Source organism: Trifolium pratense, linkage group LG7 (genome assembly GCF_020283565.1).
Source record: "Trifolium pratense cultivar HEN17-A07 linkage group LG7, ARS_RC_1.1, whole genome shotgun sequence".
In the NCBI taxonomy this organism is placed as follows: Eukaryota; Viridiplantae; Streptophyta; class Magnoliopsida; order Fabales; family Fabaceae; genus Trifolium; species Trifolium pratense.
Window position 1 is genome coordinate 59097397 of NC_060065.1, and position 14550 is coordinate 59111946.

The 14550-nt window shown below is 33.7% G+C and overlaps 2 protein-coding genes across 2 annotated transcripts; both read left to right on the forward strand.

Annotated features, from left to right (window-relative positions):
* Positions 1 to 1955: 1955 nt before the first annotated feature.
* Positions 1956 to 5558, forward strand: LOC123898803 (3-oxoacyl-[acyl-carrier-protein] synthase 3 A, chloroplastic-like). The gene is made up of 8 exons (XM_045949818.1): positions 1956 to 2406; positions 2667 to 2815; positions 3270 to 3406; positions 3648 to 3753; positions 3832 to 3950; positions 4332 to 4396; positions 4479 to 4701; positions 4930 to 5558. The coding sequence occupies exons 1-8, from the start codon at positions 2243 to 2245 to the stop codon at positions 5149 to 5151; spliced, it is 1185 nt and encodes a 394-aa protein (XP_045805774.1). The 5' UTR covers positions 1956 to 2242; the 3' UTR covers positions 5152 to 5558.
* A 2043-nt stretch (positions 5559 to 7601) lies between these two features.
* Positions 7602 to 10220, forward strand: LOC123899918 (ACT domain-containing protein ACR11-like). The gene is made up of 10 exons (XM_045951184.1): positions 7602 to 7954; positions 8287 to 8344; positions 8447 to 8572; positions 8843 to 8937; positions 9042 to 9126; positions 9246 to 9305; positions 9389 to 9444; positions 9536 to 9641; positions 9763 to 9831; positions 9948 to 10220. Exons 1-10 carry the CDS (start codon positions 7785 to 7787, stop codon positions 10008 to 10010), a joined length of 888 nt encoding a protein of 295 aa, XP_045807140.1. The 5' UTR covers positions 7602 to 7784; the 3' UTR covers positions 10011 to 10220.
* The last annotated feature ends 4330 nt before the right edge of the window (positions 10221 to 14550 follow it).

A 14550-nucleotide genomic window follows, 5' to 3' on the forward strand; every position in this document is an offset into this window, starting at 1 on the left:
ATATATTTTTTATGTTATTTCATTCATACTTATAAAACTATAAATTTAATCAGCTAGGTTATTCGCTTATCTGTTATAAAGCTAATTTATAAGTTATCCACTATTTATTTTTATTTTTTAACTATAAATTAAGGATCCGTTTGGATTAGCTTATTTTTTAGCTTATTATGCAAACAGCTTATGCAATATAAATTATGTTTTATGCTATTTTATAAGTTCACACCAGTGAAAAATATATTTTTATAAGCTATTTTATCATAAAATACCTTAACAAACTTATAATAATACATAAAAATTGCATAAGATGTTTGCATAAACTTAAAAATAAGCTAATTCAAACGGGCCCTTAATCAGCTAGTTTATTCGCTCATCTGTTATTTATAAGCTAACTTATAAGCTACTCCCTTCAGTCACAAATATTAGCAAAAGAATTGTTTACGCGGTGTTTAAGAAATTTAGTTATGTGTAGTTAATTTTCTTGATTTAATGCAAAATATGAGTTAAATTTACTATAATACTCCTATTGAAAAGTGAAAAAGTAAAATAAATATCTAAAACAATAAAATTAAATAAGAGTATATTAGAAATAATAGTATTATTAATTAATTTAAAAATATTTAATTTTTCTTTATAATAGTGACCAAAATTTGAAGTATTTTTTTTTTATTTTTATAAATGTGTCCTGAGGAAGTATCCACTATTTATTTTTATTTAAAAAAAAAAACCTAAGTAGACAATTTAGCTTTTCCCTTTCCTTAAAAAAAAAAAAAGCTTTTCCCATAATTTAATTGCAAATAAAAATTAGGCTTAAATGCAGTTTTACCCCCCCCTATTTTGAAAAATACGGAATTTTACTCCCCCTATTTTAAAATGCGAAATTTTACCCCCCCTATTTTATAATTTGTTGGATTTTGCCCCCCCACCAAAATTTTGCACAAAATCTGCTTTTGAGCCTCAAGTTCAAAGCTACGCACAGAACTCAATTCGGATCAATAATTCACCAAACTGGTACCGAAACGACCGCAATCGAGTTAGTTTTCCACAGAATCAAACTCCACTAAATTTGGAGTTACAGAGAGAGATTAATTACTGTTTTAGTGAAGGTCTGTTCAAATTAATTATCGTATGAAACTACTACTGGTATTCTCGTCATTCCTCTCACCCTGTAGCTCATTTTTTAATACTATTTACATGTATGGAAATCTAACGAAATTACCCTTGTTGGCATTTCAATTTCGTCGAATTTGGAGTTACGATGTGTTCGGTAGACGATGTTGAATTTGAAGATCACAAGTAGATTTCTGCAGAATTAGTAATTGGACAGACCTTCACTAAAACGGTAATTAATCTCTCTCTGTAACTCCAAATTTAGTGGGGTTTGATTCTGTGGAAAGCTAACTCGATTACGGTCATTTCGGTAGCCATTTGGTGAATTATGGATCCAAATTGAGTTGTATGCGAAGCTTTGAAGTTGTGACTCGAAAGCAGATTTTTTGCAGAATTTTGGGGACATACCTTCACTAAAACGGTAATTAATCTCTCTTTGTAACTCCAAATTCAGTGGGGTTTGATTATGTGGAAAGATAACTCGATTACGGTCATTTCGGTAGCTGTTTGGTGAATTATGGATCCAAATTGAGTTGTATGCGAAGCTTTGAAGTTGTGACTCGAAAGCAGATTTTTTGCAGAATTTTGGGGACATACCTTCACTAAAACGGTAATTAATCTCTCTTTGTAACTCCAAATTCAGTGGGGTTTGATTATGTTGAAAGATAACTCGATTACGGTCATTTCGGTATCCTTTTGGTAAATTATTGATCAAAATTGAGTTGTGTGCGAAGCTTTAAAGTTGTGCCCGAGGAAGTATCCATTATTTATTTTTATTTAAAAAAAAAACTAAGTAGACAATTTAGCTTTTCCCTTTCCTTAAAAATAAAATAAAAAGCTTTTCCCATAATTTAATTGCAAATAAAAATTAAGAATAACATCGACAGAGAAAATTGACACACAACACAAGAAAAACAACATTGGAGTTTCCTCAACTAAACCAAAATCGCCACAAACAATCCCTTCGGAGCTACCTAAGATCACTCATTCATTGTTTTCATCTTGTCTCACACATGCTCTTGCGTTTTCTTCTTCATTCTTCTCTTCTATATACTACATACTATTAATCATTTATTATATAAATTTCTTAGCTTTTGTAGTATATAGCATCAATTTTTTGTAGCTGTTTTTGTAAATGGCCAATGCATCTGGGTTGTTCTATACTCCTTCGGTTCCCAACTTCACTGTAAGGGTTCGTCCTTTCTCTTCCATTCATCGATTTCAAGGTTTCAAAGTTTTCTGCTCTGGAGCTCAAAACTATGCTTCCACTGTTTCCCCTTCTCAATCTCCAACACCCAGGTCACTTTTTCATTTCTAATTCCTCTGCCCGATCTATTTTTATTTCAAAGTTTTCATTTTTAATCACACCCAATATCAATAATAATACTTTTCAACATTTTAGTTATTATTAATTATTATAGGTGGTTATGTAAATCAGGGTTTTATCACATATTTTTTTATGATGTTATTTGGGTTGGGATCACATTAAGAATGCTCCTTTTTGTTTTTTTTAGTATTCATGCAATTCATGTTTGTTTGTTTGTTTGTTCACTTCACAGGCTTGTAAGTAAAGGGTGCAAGTTAGTTGGATGTGGTTCTGCTGTGCCAGCTCTTCAGATTTCTAATGATGACCTTTCAAAAATTGTTGATACTAATGATGAATGGATATCTGTCAGAACCGGGATTCGTAAACGGAGAGTTCTTTCCGGTTAGTCTTTTGTTTTAGTCCATGTTGTTGTCATAAACAATATAGGTACTAATTGGATTGGATTATTACTTGCTTAGTTTCAGATTTAGGCTGTTAATGATAAATTGGCAAGATGTAGCTCTAAGATTAGGTACCTTGAGTGTTGTTTCTCGTAGGGTGAAGCTTCCTATGTAGCATCAAAACTTCAGATTGACGGTGTGTCCGGTGTCTTATACAGACATGTATTATATCATTATTACATTCAATAATTCCATTTTCTCAAATTATTAGCGGTGTCTGTGTCAGTGCTTCCAGGAAGCTTCCATTAATGGAGCGTTGCCAGCTTTGTAAACCCCTTTTTCCCTAAGATATTCTGATAAATATATATCTGGAAACTTGTTTAGAATCTTTTAGGACGTTTTATAGTATTATATTGATTTTCTTGGCGTGCTATTGCCTGTTGTTGTGCTTAAAGGTGGAGATAGCTTGACAACCTTAGCAGCGGAGGCAGCTAAGAAAGCGCTTGAGATGGCAAAGCTTGATCCGGATGATATTGACCTTATATTAATGTGCACATCCACACCGGAGGATCTTTTTGGCAGCGCTCCACAGGTATGGGTTCATGATATGTCATATTGAGTATAATTCTTTACATTCTGCTGGTGTCTTTGTCTTTAAGCTTAGTTAATTAATCTGTTGCATTGCTTGCTTTAATACCCTTTAATTGATTGATAAAGTACTTGAAAAATTATGATGTTACAAGATCCCTATTAAGTATTGAACTTATTCCAATGCTGGCATCTCTCCAAGATTGGGTATATTTTTTTAATCCTAATTATCCTATGAGTTGCAGATTCAAAAGCAACTTGGCTGCACAAAAATTCCATTGTCTTATGATATTACGGCTGCTTGTAGTGGATTTGTATTGGGTTTAATATCAGCTGCGTGTCATGTTAGGGGTATGAATTGGTTATTTTGTTGACTCAATTCCCTCTAAATGTGGTGAAATTCATTTCTCTTTATCTGTCTGAATGCAGGGGGTGGATTTCGTAATGTTCTAGTTATTGGAGCAGATGCTCTTTCACGATATGTTGATTGGACAGATAGAGGGACCTGTATTCTTTTTGGTGATGCTGCTGGTGCTGTAGTAGTACAGGTGATTGTATATCTTCATGGCATTGTTCAATGTGTAGAAAATATGAGTTAGCAATTGGAACTTGTTTCTTTACTGCAACTTTTAGTTTGCTGATCATTTTTATCATTTCTTTGTTTAAGATGAAGAGGAAAGGTATTGAGAGTCTTTTGTAAAATTTAAGATGATAGAAAATTACTGTCCTGATCCTTTGAACAAACTTATTTGACTGCAAATAAAAAAAATATTACATTATTTCTGAGATAAGTCTGCTGTCTTTAGTTTTTCACGTGATATGATTGTTGCTTAGGAACAATAGCAAATTGATTCTTTTTTATTCAACAAGAAGTACTTTATTGTGAACAGATATAAATTGGTTTTATTGGTATTATCATTATATTGCAGGCGTGCAACAGTGAAGAAGATGGTTTATTTGGTTTTGATGTGCATAGCGATGGTAGTGGTCTAAGGTATGTGTGTCTCATATTGAGAAGATCTGATCTCGTCTTCCTATAAGCTATGTAATTAAGCACCTACTCTCTCTTCATGTAGGCATTTGAATGCTGGCATAAAAGAAAACGAGTCGAATAATGCATTGGATTCAAATGGTTCTGTGCGGAGCTTTCCTCCCAAACAGTCCTCGTATTCGTGCATTCAAATGAATGGAAAAGAAGTCTTCCGCTTTGCTGTACGATGTGTGCCACAGTCGATCGAAAATGCCCTTGAAAAGGCTGGTCTCCCTGCATCTAGCATTGATTGGTTACTTCTCCATCAGGTACACAGAAATTTCTAATACAAAACTCAGGCATGTGATATCCTTTATATACAGCAATACAATAGCTGCACATATGTTTCGGTACTATTACTTTGCTAATTGGTTTGTTCAATTCTAATTGAAAGTGAAAACTAAATGTCATTTGAGTTAACTTGCGAATTGCATGACATACACGATAATGCCTTACTTTGAGAAAGGAATGTTACCTACACTTCATAATAAATGCAGGCAAACCAAAGGATTATTGATGCAGTTGCGACTCGGTTAGAAGTACCCTCAGAACGGGTGATATCGAATTTGGCTAATTATGGTAACACAAGTGCAGCTTCCATTCCCCTAGCTTTAGATGAAGCAGTTAGAAGTGGTAAGGTTAAAGCAGGCCAAACTATTGCAGCTGCTGGTTTTGGTGCCGGTCTTACTTGGGGTTCAGCAATTCTTCGTTGGGGCTAAGTCGCGTCTTTCATATCAGAATTGCATTTGCAAACAGAATAGATTTTCAAGTGCAAGTGCTCTACATAACCCAATTTCTTAAACATATATATGTAGAAATCGGGTTTGGTGAGTTTGCACAAGGATAATATCCAGAGCATCCAGCACTTCCACAACTTAGTCCTTTTTTTTTTTGTCTTCAATTCATATATTGTTGTCATTGGTCTTGTTTTGTCAAGTATCAATTTTTTTTTTTTTGAGGTATGTATTTTTCATTCAGATTTATTTTTAATTAAAAGAGGCTTACTATTCAATATGTTTCTCAATGATAATTGTAAAAAACATTGCAGCATGGACAGTGTCTGCTTGATTGTACTCTAGATATCATTTTCAACAGTCAAAACCAACCAACTACCTAATTTTAGACATGTGCTTTACCTTCTATATTAAATGCATCGCATATCAATTTTAATATAGTTAGTATTTGCCTAATCCATGTGGTACTGTGACTGTGAGTGACAAACAAAGTTTTGTAGGCAATAATGATGCAATAAAATCATCCTAGAAGATGGAAATGCATTAGCTTAACAAAATACATACTAAGTGTCTACAAAACTTGAATACTAATCTATTAAACGTCAATCTTTCAAACAAAGCTCTAGAACTTGGAAGTGTTTTTTTTTTTTTTTTTTGTCTTTTTAGATAAGCTGTGGCAACTAAGGATTTCTTGCACGGAACTTTATATTGGTTATGACTTATGACAAGTTTATGTTAGGATTGTCCCTTGAAGTTTTGTTCTTATCTTTCTTCCACTCTCATCTTATGGAAGCGTGCCCGAGTCCTCAACTGTTTCAAATCATACAAATCTCTCTCTCTCTCTCTCTCTCTCTCTCTCTCTCTCTCTCTCTCTAGTTTCCCGTCAAAATGATTTACCAAGTTCACCATGTTATTTTATATATATAGATGATTATAAGATGGAAACTAAGGAAATTATTTTACTCAAATTTTATACAAGAAAATTGTTAAGTAATACTGGTAATTATACCAGAATATTTTGGTGGAGAATATTCCAGGAATGAATAAAAGCTTGCCGATAAGTTTGTTGTTAGTAGTTGTGAAAATGTACTTTAGATTATCAACCACAATGATCAACCGTAACGACATTAATATTAATGTTTTAGGGATCTCTTTTGAAGATCTCATTGTTACCACTTCATTTTGCCTACATAACCATTAACCATAATAACTGTAATTTAAAAATCTAACTTTCTTCCAAAATAAATGTCATTTTTCATCAAACCATTAATTTTTTAAAGTATACTCTCTAATTAGTATTATGTTAATTTGTTGATTATATTCTATTTTCATTTATTATAATGGCGAATTCATTGATGTTTAATAGTTAGATCTTTTGAAAATAGTTCAAAAGGTCATACATAGTAATGTGGTATCTTTTAAGTCCTTAAATATATATGTTGGAGAATTGTTTTGGAAAATTGATGTTTGTTGGTCCGGGAGCTTTGCACTACGCCAGGACGTGATGTTCTCACGCGGCGCGCAATAGCAGGATGGGTTGGTGCTGGTTCAGCTGCCGGTCACGCGCGGCGTGGCATGCTTCACTCGCGGCGTGACCACGGGTATTATATACCCTGTTTCTTTGTTGTTTCAGCTGCAAGGGAAGAAAGAGAGGAGCGGATGAGAGAGAAAAGTGAGGTTTTGCAAAGGGGCTTCTCACCAACATAGATCTAGGGTTCAAGGGGGTTTCTCTTGGGTATTCTCTAGGGTTGGGTGATCTTTGTAACACCGGGAAACATGTATTGATTGAATCTCTTGGTCATGGGAAGAGATTTGGGAAAATGGTAGATTTAGGAAAACTCTAAATTTTGTAACTCTTTGGTTTGTATCTCTTTGTAATCAAGTTATTGGTTGATAGTGGATCAGAGAGTCTCTCTCCCCATAGTAGGTTGGTTTGAACCGAACTGGGTAAACAATTTCTTTGTGTTATTTATCGCTTTCGGTAGTTTTAGCTTGTTTGTTTAAATTGCTCATCCATGTTTGATTTGGTTGCTTCAATCCATTTGTCTCACACACTATAGATAGTTGGTTCTACTATTTGTTATTGGTGTGGTTTTCGGCTAGAATTCACAACAATATATAGTTTTTAAGAGGATTGGTTTTGCCAGAAAAATTTAGCAGCACAATTTGTTATTTGTTTACTTTTTATTCATGTGTAAATTATCTTTGAATATATATAAGATATATTATGTAGTGTAATAGAAAATGCAAGTTTGTAAAAACAAAATGGAGAAGTAGCAGCTGAAATAGTTATTATAAAATAAAAAAACAATAATAAAGTGAGGAGGGACCAGTTTTATCTGCTCCTACATAACAGGATGAGGATGTCATGGCACACTTGATTCACAGAAATATATAATATATACCAAACGCGTCACTATTTTATTAGTTGTCCAAAAGTATCATTAAGATTAGAAGTGGACGTCACAGATTTATTTCCATTCTAAAAGATATAGATAAATTCATTGTGCTCTATCTCTCATTTCCCATGCTATCTGCTAAGCCATGTCTTCTGTCTCTTTGAATATATAACTTCATTTTTTTCTCTTTAATTCTCAAATCTCTATACTCTTTCAAGAATGTCTGTGGCTATGGCAGCTTGCAGTCTTGGACTTCACCTCAGTCCTGATAATAATAATAATAATAATTGCTTCAAAGTATTGGAAAAATCCATTTGCAGTGTCTCCATGTTGAAGACCACTTCTATGTATGATACTATTAAACCATCTTCCATTCTTCACAAAACAAGGTAGTATAAATTTTCTAACACTTTTACTCTTTTGCTCTTTCTGTCACTTGACTTGCCACTTCTGCCTAAAAGTGCTGATTCTGACAAGTAATTTATCTTATCTGTTCACTTCTTTTATTGCTACCTAATATAATATCTTGTTTGGCTATTTTTAGATAGATATATCAATACTTGTTAATTAGACTAGAGAGCATGATGAGTACTTAAAAAATGTCATATCATTTGATTAAGTATATTCAACTTGGGAAGTGACAAGTGAGTGAAGTAGCCTGCTAGGATTGCACATTAATGAAGTGTCCATTATGTGTTAATTGTATGTATCCTTTTATCAGATTATCATCTTCAGGATTTACAATCATCCCTCGAGCAACGGCTATTTCTAATGTGGAGGTATTTGACAACTTTAGCATGTCAATAGGCCTCTGCAGTAGACTTATATATTCTAATGACTGAAAAGAAACATTTGCATTTAACTCTCGGTTTCGAGAACAGGATGGAAATCAAGGTGTCGCTGATATCGTCCCAACTCCTATAGTTATAATTGATCAAGATTCTGATCCAGATGCAACTGTGGTGGAAATAACCTTTGGTGATCGCCTTGGTGCTCTTCTGGACACTGTAAGCATTTGATTTCTCTCAATAAATCAGTGTTCCATTTTTTTATAGACAGGGCAATATGTAGCACCGACACTTCATATTTGAAGGTGTGACTAGTGTCTCACACGCTTTGGTGTTGACGTGTCATGTTAGTTGTCCGTGTTCGTGTCAATGCTTCATAGTGTATTATGTAGAACTTTATACCTATGCAGATATGTATATCTATGTATGCTATTCTGTATTATTTTGAAAAAAGAATTGAGAGGTGTTTGGTTAATAATTGGCTTGCAGATGAATGCATTGAAAAACTTGGGGCTGAATGTTGTTAAGGCAAATGTGTATCTGGATTCCTCTGGCAAACACAACAAGTTTTCAATCACAAAAGCGTAAGCGATATTATGCTTAAGGAGTTGTTAATAATGGCCATATCAAGTTTATTGTTAGATTGTGTAATAATCCCTATGGAGATGCATGTGGTGCTTTGTTGCAGTGATACAGGTAGAAAAGTGGATGATCCAGAGTTGTTAGAGGCGATTCGTTTGACAATTTTAAATAACATGATCACATATCACCCGGTAAGTATATATGCTTCTCAATTATCCCATTATTTTGGAGCATATATATATATACAATTTGGTTACATTACATGTGCTTTTAATTGAACTAAAGTTACATTTTCAATCTGGTTGTAAAGGAATCAAGCGCCCAGTTAGCTCTAGGAGCAGCTTTTGGACTTTTGCCTCCAAAGGAGCAGGTGATGATGAATTCAATATTTTTCACTCTTTAGTCTTTTCTGTTGACAATATGCATACTAATTTTATGAAATACTAATTTCAGGTTGATGTGGACATAGCAACCCACTTAACAGTCTCTGATGATGGCATAGACAGAAGGTGATGATGCTAATATATACGAGCTTGCTTGGTCCTTAAGTAAGTAACATGTACTAGCTACTAAATCTGTTTTTTGGCGTTGGTGCTGCAGTTTGCTGTATGTGGAAACAGCCGACCGGCCTGGATTATTGGTTGATCTTGTAAAGATTATTACTGACATTAACATTGCTGTTGAATCTGGAGAATTTGACACTGAGGTAATTAAATACAATGCATTGCCAAAATATGCTGTGCTGCAACTTGATACCCCTCCATATGTAACAATTGATTATATATGATTAAGTTTCTTACATTGAAAACATTACTGTAAAATGTTAGGGTCTGTTGGCTAAGGCAAAGTTTCATGTCAACTACCAGGGTAAAGCCATCATCAGGCCTCTCCAGCTGGTAACTTACTTGAGGATGCTGAATGTTTGAATGAATTAGACTGATCAAAATGACATTTAATTAGTTTATGAATTCATTCATTCATTCTAAAGTGATTAAAATTGTTGTCTATGCAGGTTCTTGTTAACAGCTTGAGATACTTCTTGACACGGCCTTCAACTGAGGAATCAAGTTTTTAGAGTGGCACATTGTCACAACTAAATTGGGAATATATAATAACTGTCTACAGTACAATATTTATTGGCAATGCATTTGGGGCACAAATGTAGAATATTGTTATTGACTTATTGTTAAACCCCAAAGTTGGAGTACATTAATTCACTCAATTTGGATAGCATTGCAGAATGATCATATTGTAAATTTACAAACTCATAATGTTGTTGCTTGCACTTCCACGGCTTTATATATTCATTCATGTTTATATTTATTAGAGTAACTTTTTTACAAATATTGAAAATTATTACACATTAAATCTAAATTATATTAAAAAACAAAATTATGAATTATAGAACATAATTAAAGTTAATTACATAACAAATGTGATTATGATTTATTTATTTTAATATTTTTTGTGTGAAACATACGTATTTTTTCCATCATACTCACTCAATATAAGAAGATCAGTTAACACTTAGGATAAAAATGTTGTTAGAGATTTATCAAAATATAAACTATATAAAACACTTTTAAGGTTTGTTTGTTTGAATTCATGTGTCTGTTATTTGTGGTTTTGCCTAACCAAGTATTCCTCCTCCGATTAAACTCTATTAATATTAAAGTAATTTTCATGAAAAAGAAAAAGAAACATATTATTATTGATTAAAAAAACAAATTAGTGGGCAGGGTATAAATACAGAGAGACGCAGAGAAGACGCAAACCCTTACTTTCTGAGTTTTAGCTATAGACACTGAGTTCGCTCTCGCAGAAGAAGAAGAAGAAATAATGAATATGGAAGATCTTTTCCCAGAGTTTGCTCCTATTTCGACTTCTCAAGAAGAGCTTTTACAGCGCAACAGATTCGAAATAGAAAATCCTTTCCATGAAATCACCTCAACCTACAACCATCGTACCAATATTGCTTCATCCTCAACTAATCCCATCATTTCGCTATCTCGTCCTGACTTCCTCGTGGACATACAAGGCTTTGTTCATGCTCCGTCTTTTGTCTCTCTTGACAATGTCGATGTCGCTAACTGTTCGTTCAATACAGCCGATGATGAGACACTCGACTTAATAGATTTTGGAAACTATTCTAATTTAGGGTTTTCGGAAAACTCCACCACCCGTGTTGAAGTTGAAGGTGATGATCGTGCTCAGATGGATTGTGATGATGATTTGGGTGAGCCTCCGCATAAAAAGATGAAATCTTTGGGGATGAATGGTGAAGATGGTGTTGATTCCGTCAACAATTACAATGATAGTCACGTAGAAATCCCAACGAGGAATGACAAGGGAAAAAAAGTTTCGGTTTTTGATGCATCGAGGTTTCTTGCAAACGCTAAGAAAATTGAAGACGAAAATAAAGATCATATTGCAACGCGTAATGGTGTTACTCTTTCTCATCCAAGTTGGAGGCCGAAGCCTCAGGGACATTAATGGTGCTTACATGGAGGATTCCCTATAGTATATGTGGTGTTTGTACATGTTTTGATATTAACCAATGATGATTTTGTATGGTATGGTAGAATTATAATTTCTATCATGTTTTGAATATTATATATGACTTGTAACTGTGGTTCAGAACAATCTTCTTGTAAATCTAATCTAATCTAAAATAGTACTTATTAAATTAAACTTATGTTATAGTTGCTATATTTTCCTTTTGTTTTTTATAACTCCAACCTTTATATCCGTTTCTCAATCCACATGTCTAAGTTAAATATTCATTCTTTTTTTGTTCTAATGTTATGTTTATCATGTTCAATGATGGCAGTAATGTGAATCAGCCTTAAAGCACTTAATTATTTATTTGTTTCAAACTTTTTTGGTGCCTACAATAACATGGTTGACGATCAGATAAGCCAAAACAATATGAGAGGGGTTTGGTCAATGCCAATGCATGGTTATATAAACAATCAGGCAAAGTGGCACAACTTGAGAGAAAGAAAACCAGACTGTGGATTACTTGCACGTGTAAGTAAGTTTTTGTATGTTTGTACAAATCTATATATGTATTAGAAAGTCACCTTTGGCTATTATTCTAGTTCTCATGTCATTTACCATAGCTAGTTTGTACATATTGGAAGAGCTTAACTTGGTTCTTTCCTATGCTGGTGGTATCTCTCCAAGATTGGGTGTATTTTTTAATCTTAATTATGTGATGTGTTACGGATTCAAAAACAACTTGGCTGCACAAAAAATCCATTGTCTTATGATATTACAGCTGCTTGTAGCTGATTTGTGTTGGGTTTAATAATTAATATCAGCTGTGTGTCACGTTAGGGGTATGAATTGGTTATTTTGTTGACTCAATGCCCGCTAAATATGGTGAAGATCTGTTCTCTTCTCCTCTAAGCTACGTAATTAAGCACCCACTATATATGCTGGCATTAAAGAAAACGAGTCCGATAATGCATTGGATTCAAATGGTTCTGTGCGGATTTTTCCTCCTAAACAGTCCTTGTATTCATGCATTCTAATGAATGGAAAAGAAGTCTTTTTCTTTGTTGTACGACGTGTACCGCAATCCATCAAAAATGCCCTTGAAAAGGCTGCTCTTCCTGCTTCTAGCATTGATTGGTTACTTATCCATCAGGTACACAGAAATTTCTAATACAAAACTCAGACATGTGATATGCTTTATATATAGCAATTCAATAGCTGCGCATATGTTTCCGTATTATTACTTTTCTGATTGGCAGGTTCAGTTCTGATTGAAAGTGAAAACTAAATGTCATTTGAGTTAACTTGGGAATTGCATGACATAGATGAGAATATCTTACTTTGAGAAAGGAATGTTACCTAAACTTCATAATAAATGCAGGCAAACCAAAGGATTATTGATCCTATTGCGACTCGGTTAGAAGTACCCTCAAAACGGGTGATATTGAATTTGGCTAATTATGGTAACACAAGTGCAGCTTCCATTCCCTTAGCTTTAGATGAAGCAGTTAGAAGTGGGAAGGTTATGGCAGGCCAAACTATTGCAGCTGTCGCGTCTTTCACATCAGCATTGCATTTGCAAACAGAAGAGATTTTCAAGTGCAAGTGCAGCTTTCTACATAACCCTATTTATTAAACATTATGTAGGGTTTGGTGAGTTTGTACAAGGATAATAACCAGAGCATCCGACACTTCAACAACTTAGTCCCTTTTTTTGTCTTCAATTCATATATTGTTGTCCTTGGTCTTGTTTTGTCAAGTACCAATTTTCTTTTTTCTGAGGTATGTATTTGTCATTCAGATTTATTTTAAATTAACAAAGTCTTGCTGCTATTTAATATGTTAGTATCTGCTTGATTGTAGGCAATAATGATGCCATAAAATCATCCTAGAAGATGACAATGCATTAACTTAACAAAATACATAAATTGTGTTCAAAACTTTAGAAATCTATTATAACGGTTAATGTGCTAAACTCTATAATCATGCTAACCGTCACATTGATTTTCTAGGATGGTTCAATATACCAAGTTCACCAAAATACAACGTTTGTTTGTGCCGGATGTCGACTCCATTTGATAAGGATGACTCATCAATGTTCTCTCAGAGTTGTTTCCATTAACCCCTTCTCCTCCCATTAGATTATTGTTACTCATTATTTCATCAGATTTCCTTTTTATTGAAGGGCTTAACTCCTTATGATCAGGATTCTTTCTCATATATTCCATCAAGTTGTTTCTCAATGTGTTGTAATTCTCACACATTTGTCTTCATTCCTGTCAACTTTTTGTTTTCTGCACTTGACTGAAATATTGTCATCCTTTATGATATAGACTGAAACTGAATAGAATCACAAACTTTATTTGTGGGTTTAATTAGGCTCAAAATGTAAAGTCACACAGAGTGTTGAAAGACAGAACTCATGTTGAAAGACAATTGAGAATCTGAGATTACTAAAATACATCATTTTTTAATAACATATGTGATTAGTTAGTTGTTAAATATTATATTGTATTTTTATTTTTTTGTGAGAAAGTTGGATAGATTACCTCCTGATCACTCTAAACTCTAACCTTTATCACAGGTCCCTCCGTAGGATAAGGATTCCATGTAGTAACTATGTCTCTCGTCCGTGTGATTTAAATCAACAACTAAAATTGGCAATGGTCAAGAAGTTTGATGTAAATCTTGTTATGGATATGTAAAACAAAAGTCAAACTTCTAGTTGTTGAGAAGTACATAACATATTGGAAGAGTTTTATTTGGTTATTTCCTAGCTATAGTATAGTTACATCAGTGTGTGTTGAGCAAAGTTTAACAAACCACACTATATAAAACTTGGAATCATACCTAGAAGTAATCTTGAGGTATCCTGCGAATTAACCATGTACAATCTTTCAAGCTTCATCCTTGATTGGTTGATCTAGAGTGCAACAAAATACATTATAGAATAGTCCCATACATTGTATGTTTAGTTTCACAATAGTGTCAAAAATCACTCACAAAAATCATACCTAAATGGCTTTTCAAATTAATTAAGAGAATGAATCTTGCAAGGCTTGAATCAGATGCTTCTGCTTGAAATAAACTCTTAGAGACTTTTTAGCCTTTATGCA

What these genes read in the sequence shown, in the direction of transcription:
- LOC123898803 (XM_045949818.1), top strand. Translation starts at nt 2,243, where the DNA reads ATGGCCAATGCATCTGGGTTGTTCTATACTCCTTCGGTTCCCAACTTC. An exon ending in CTGGTGCTGTAGTAGTACAG is followed by an intron (nt 3,951 to 4,331) that starts GTGATTGTATAT and finishes ATTATATTGCAG; the next exon opens with GCGTGCAACAGTGAAGAAGA. An exon ending in AGCGATGGTAGTGGTCTAAG is followed by an intron (nt 4,397 to 4,478) that starts GTATGTGTGTCT and finishes CTCTTCATGTAG; the next exon opens with GCATTTGAATGCTGGCATAA.
- LOC123899918 (XM_045951184.1), top strand. Translation starts at nt 7,785, where the DNA reads ATGTCTGTGGCTATGGCAGCTTGCAGTCTTGGACTTCACCTCAGTCCT. An exon ending in ACATGATCACATATCACCCG is followed by an intron (nt 9,127 to 9,245) that starts GTAAGTATATAT and finishes CTGGTTGTAAAG; the next exon opens with GAATCAAGCGCCCAGTTAGC. An exon ending in CTGGAGAATTTGACACTGAG is followed by an intron (nt 9,642 to 9,762) that starts GTAATTAAATAC and finishes GTAAAATGTTAG; the next exon opens with GGTCTGTTGGCTAAGGCAAA.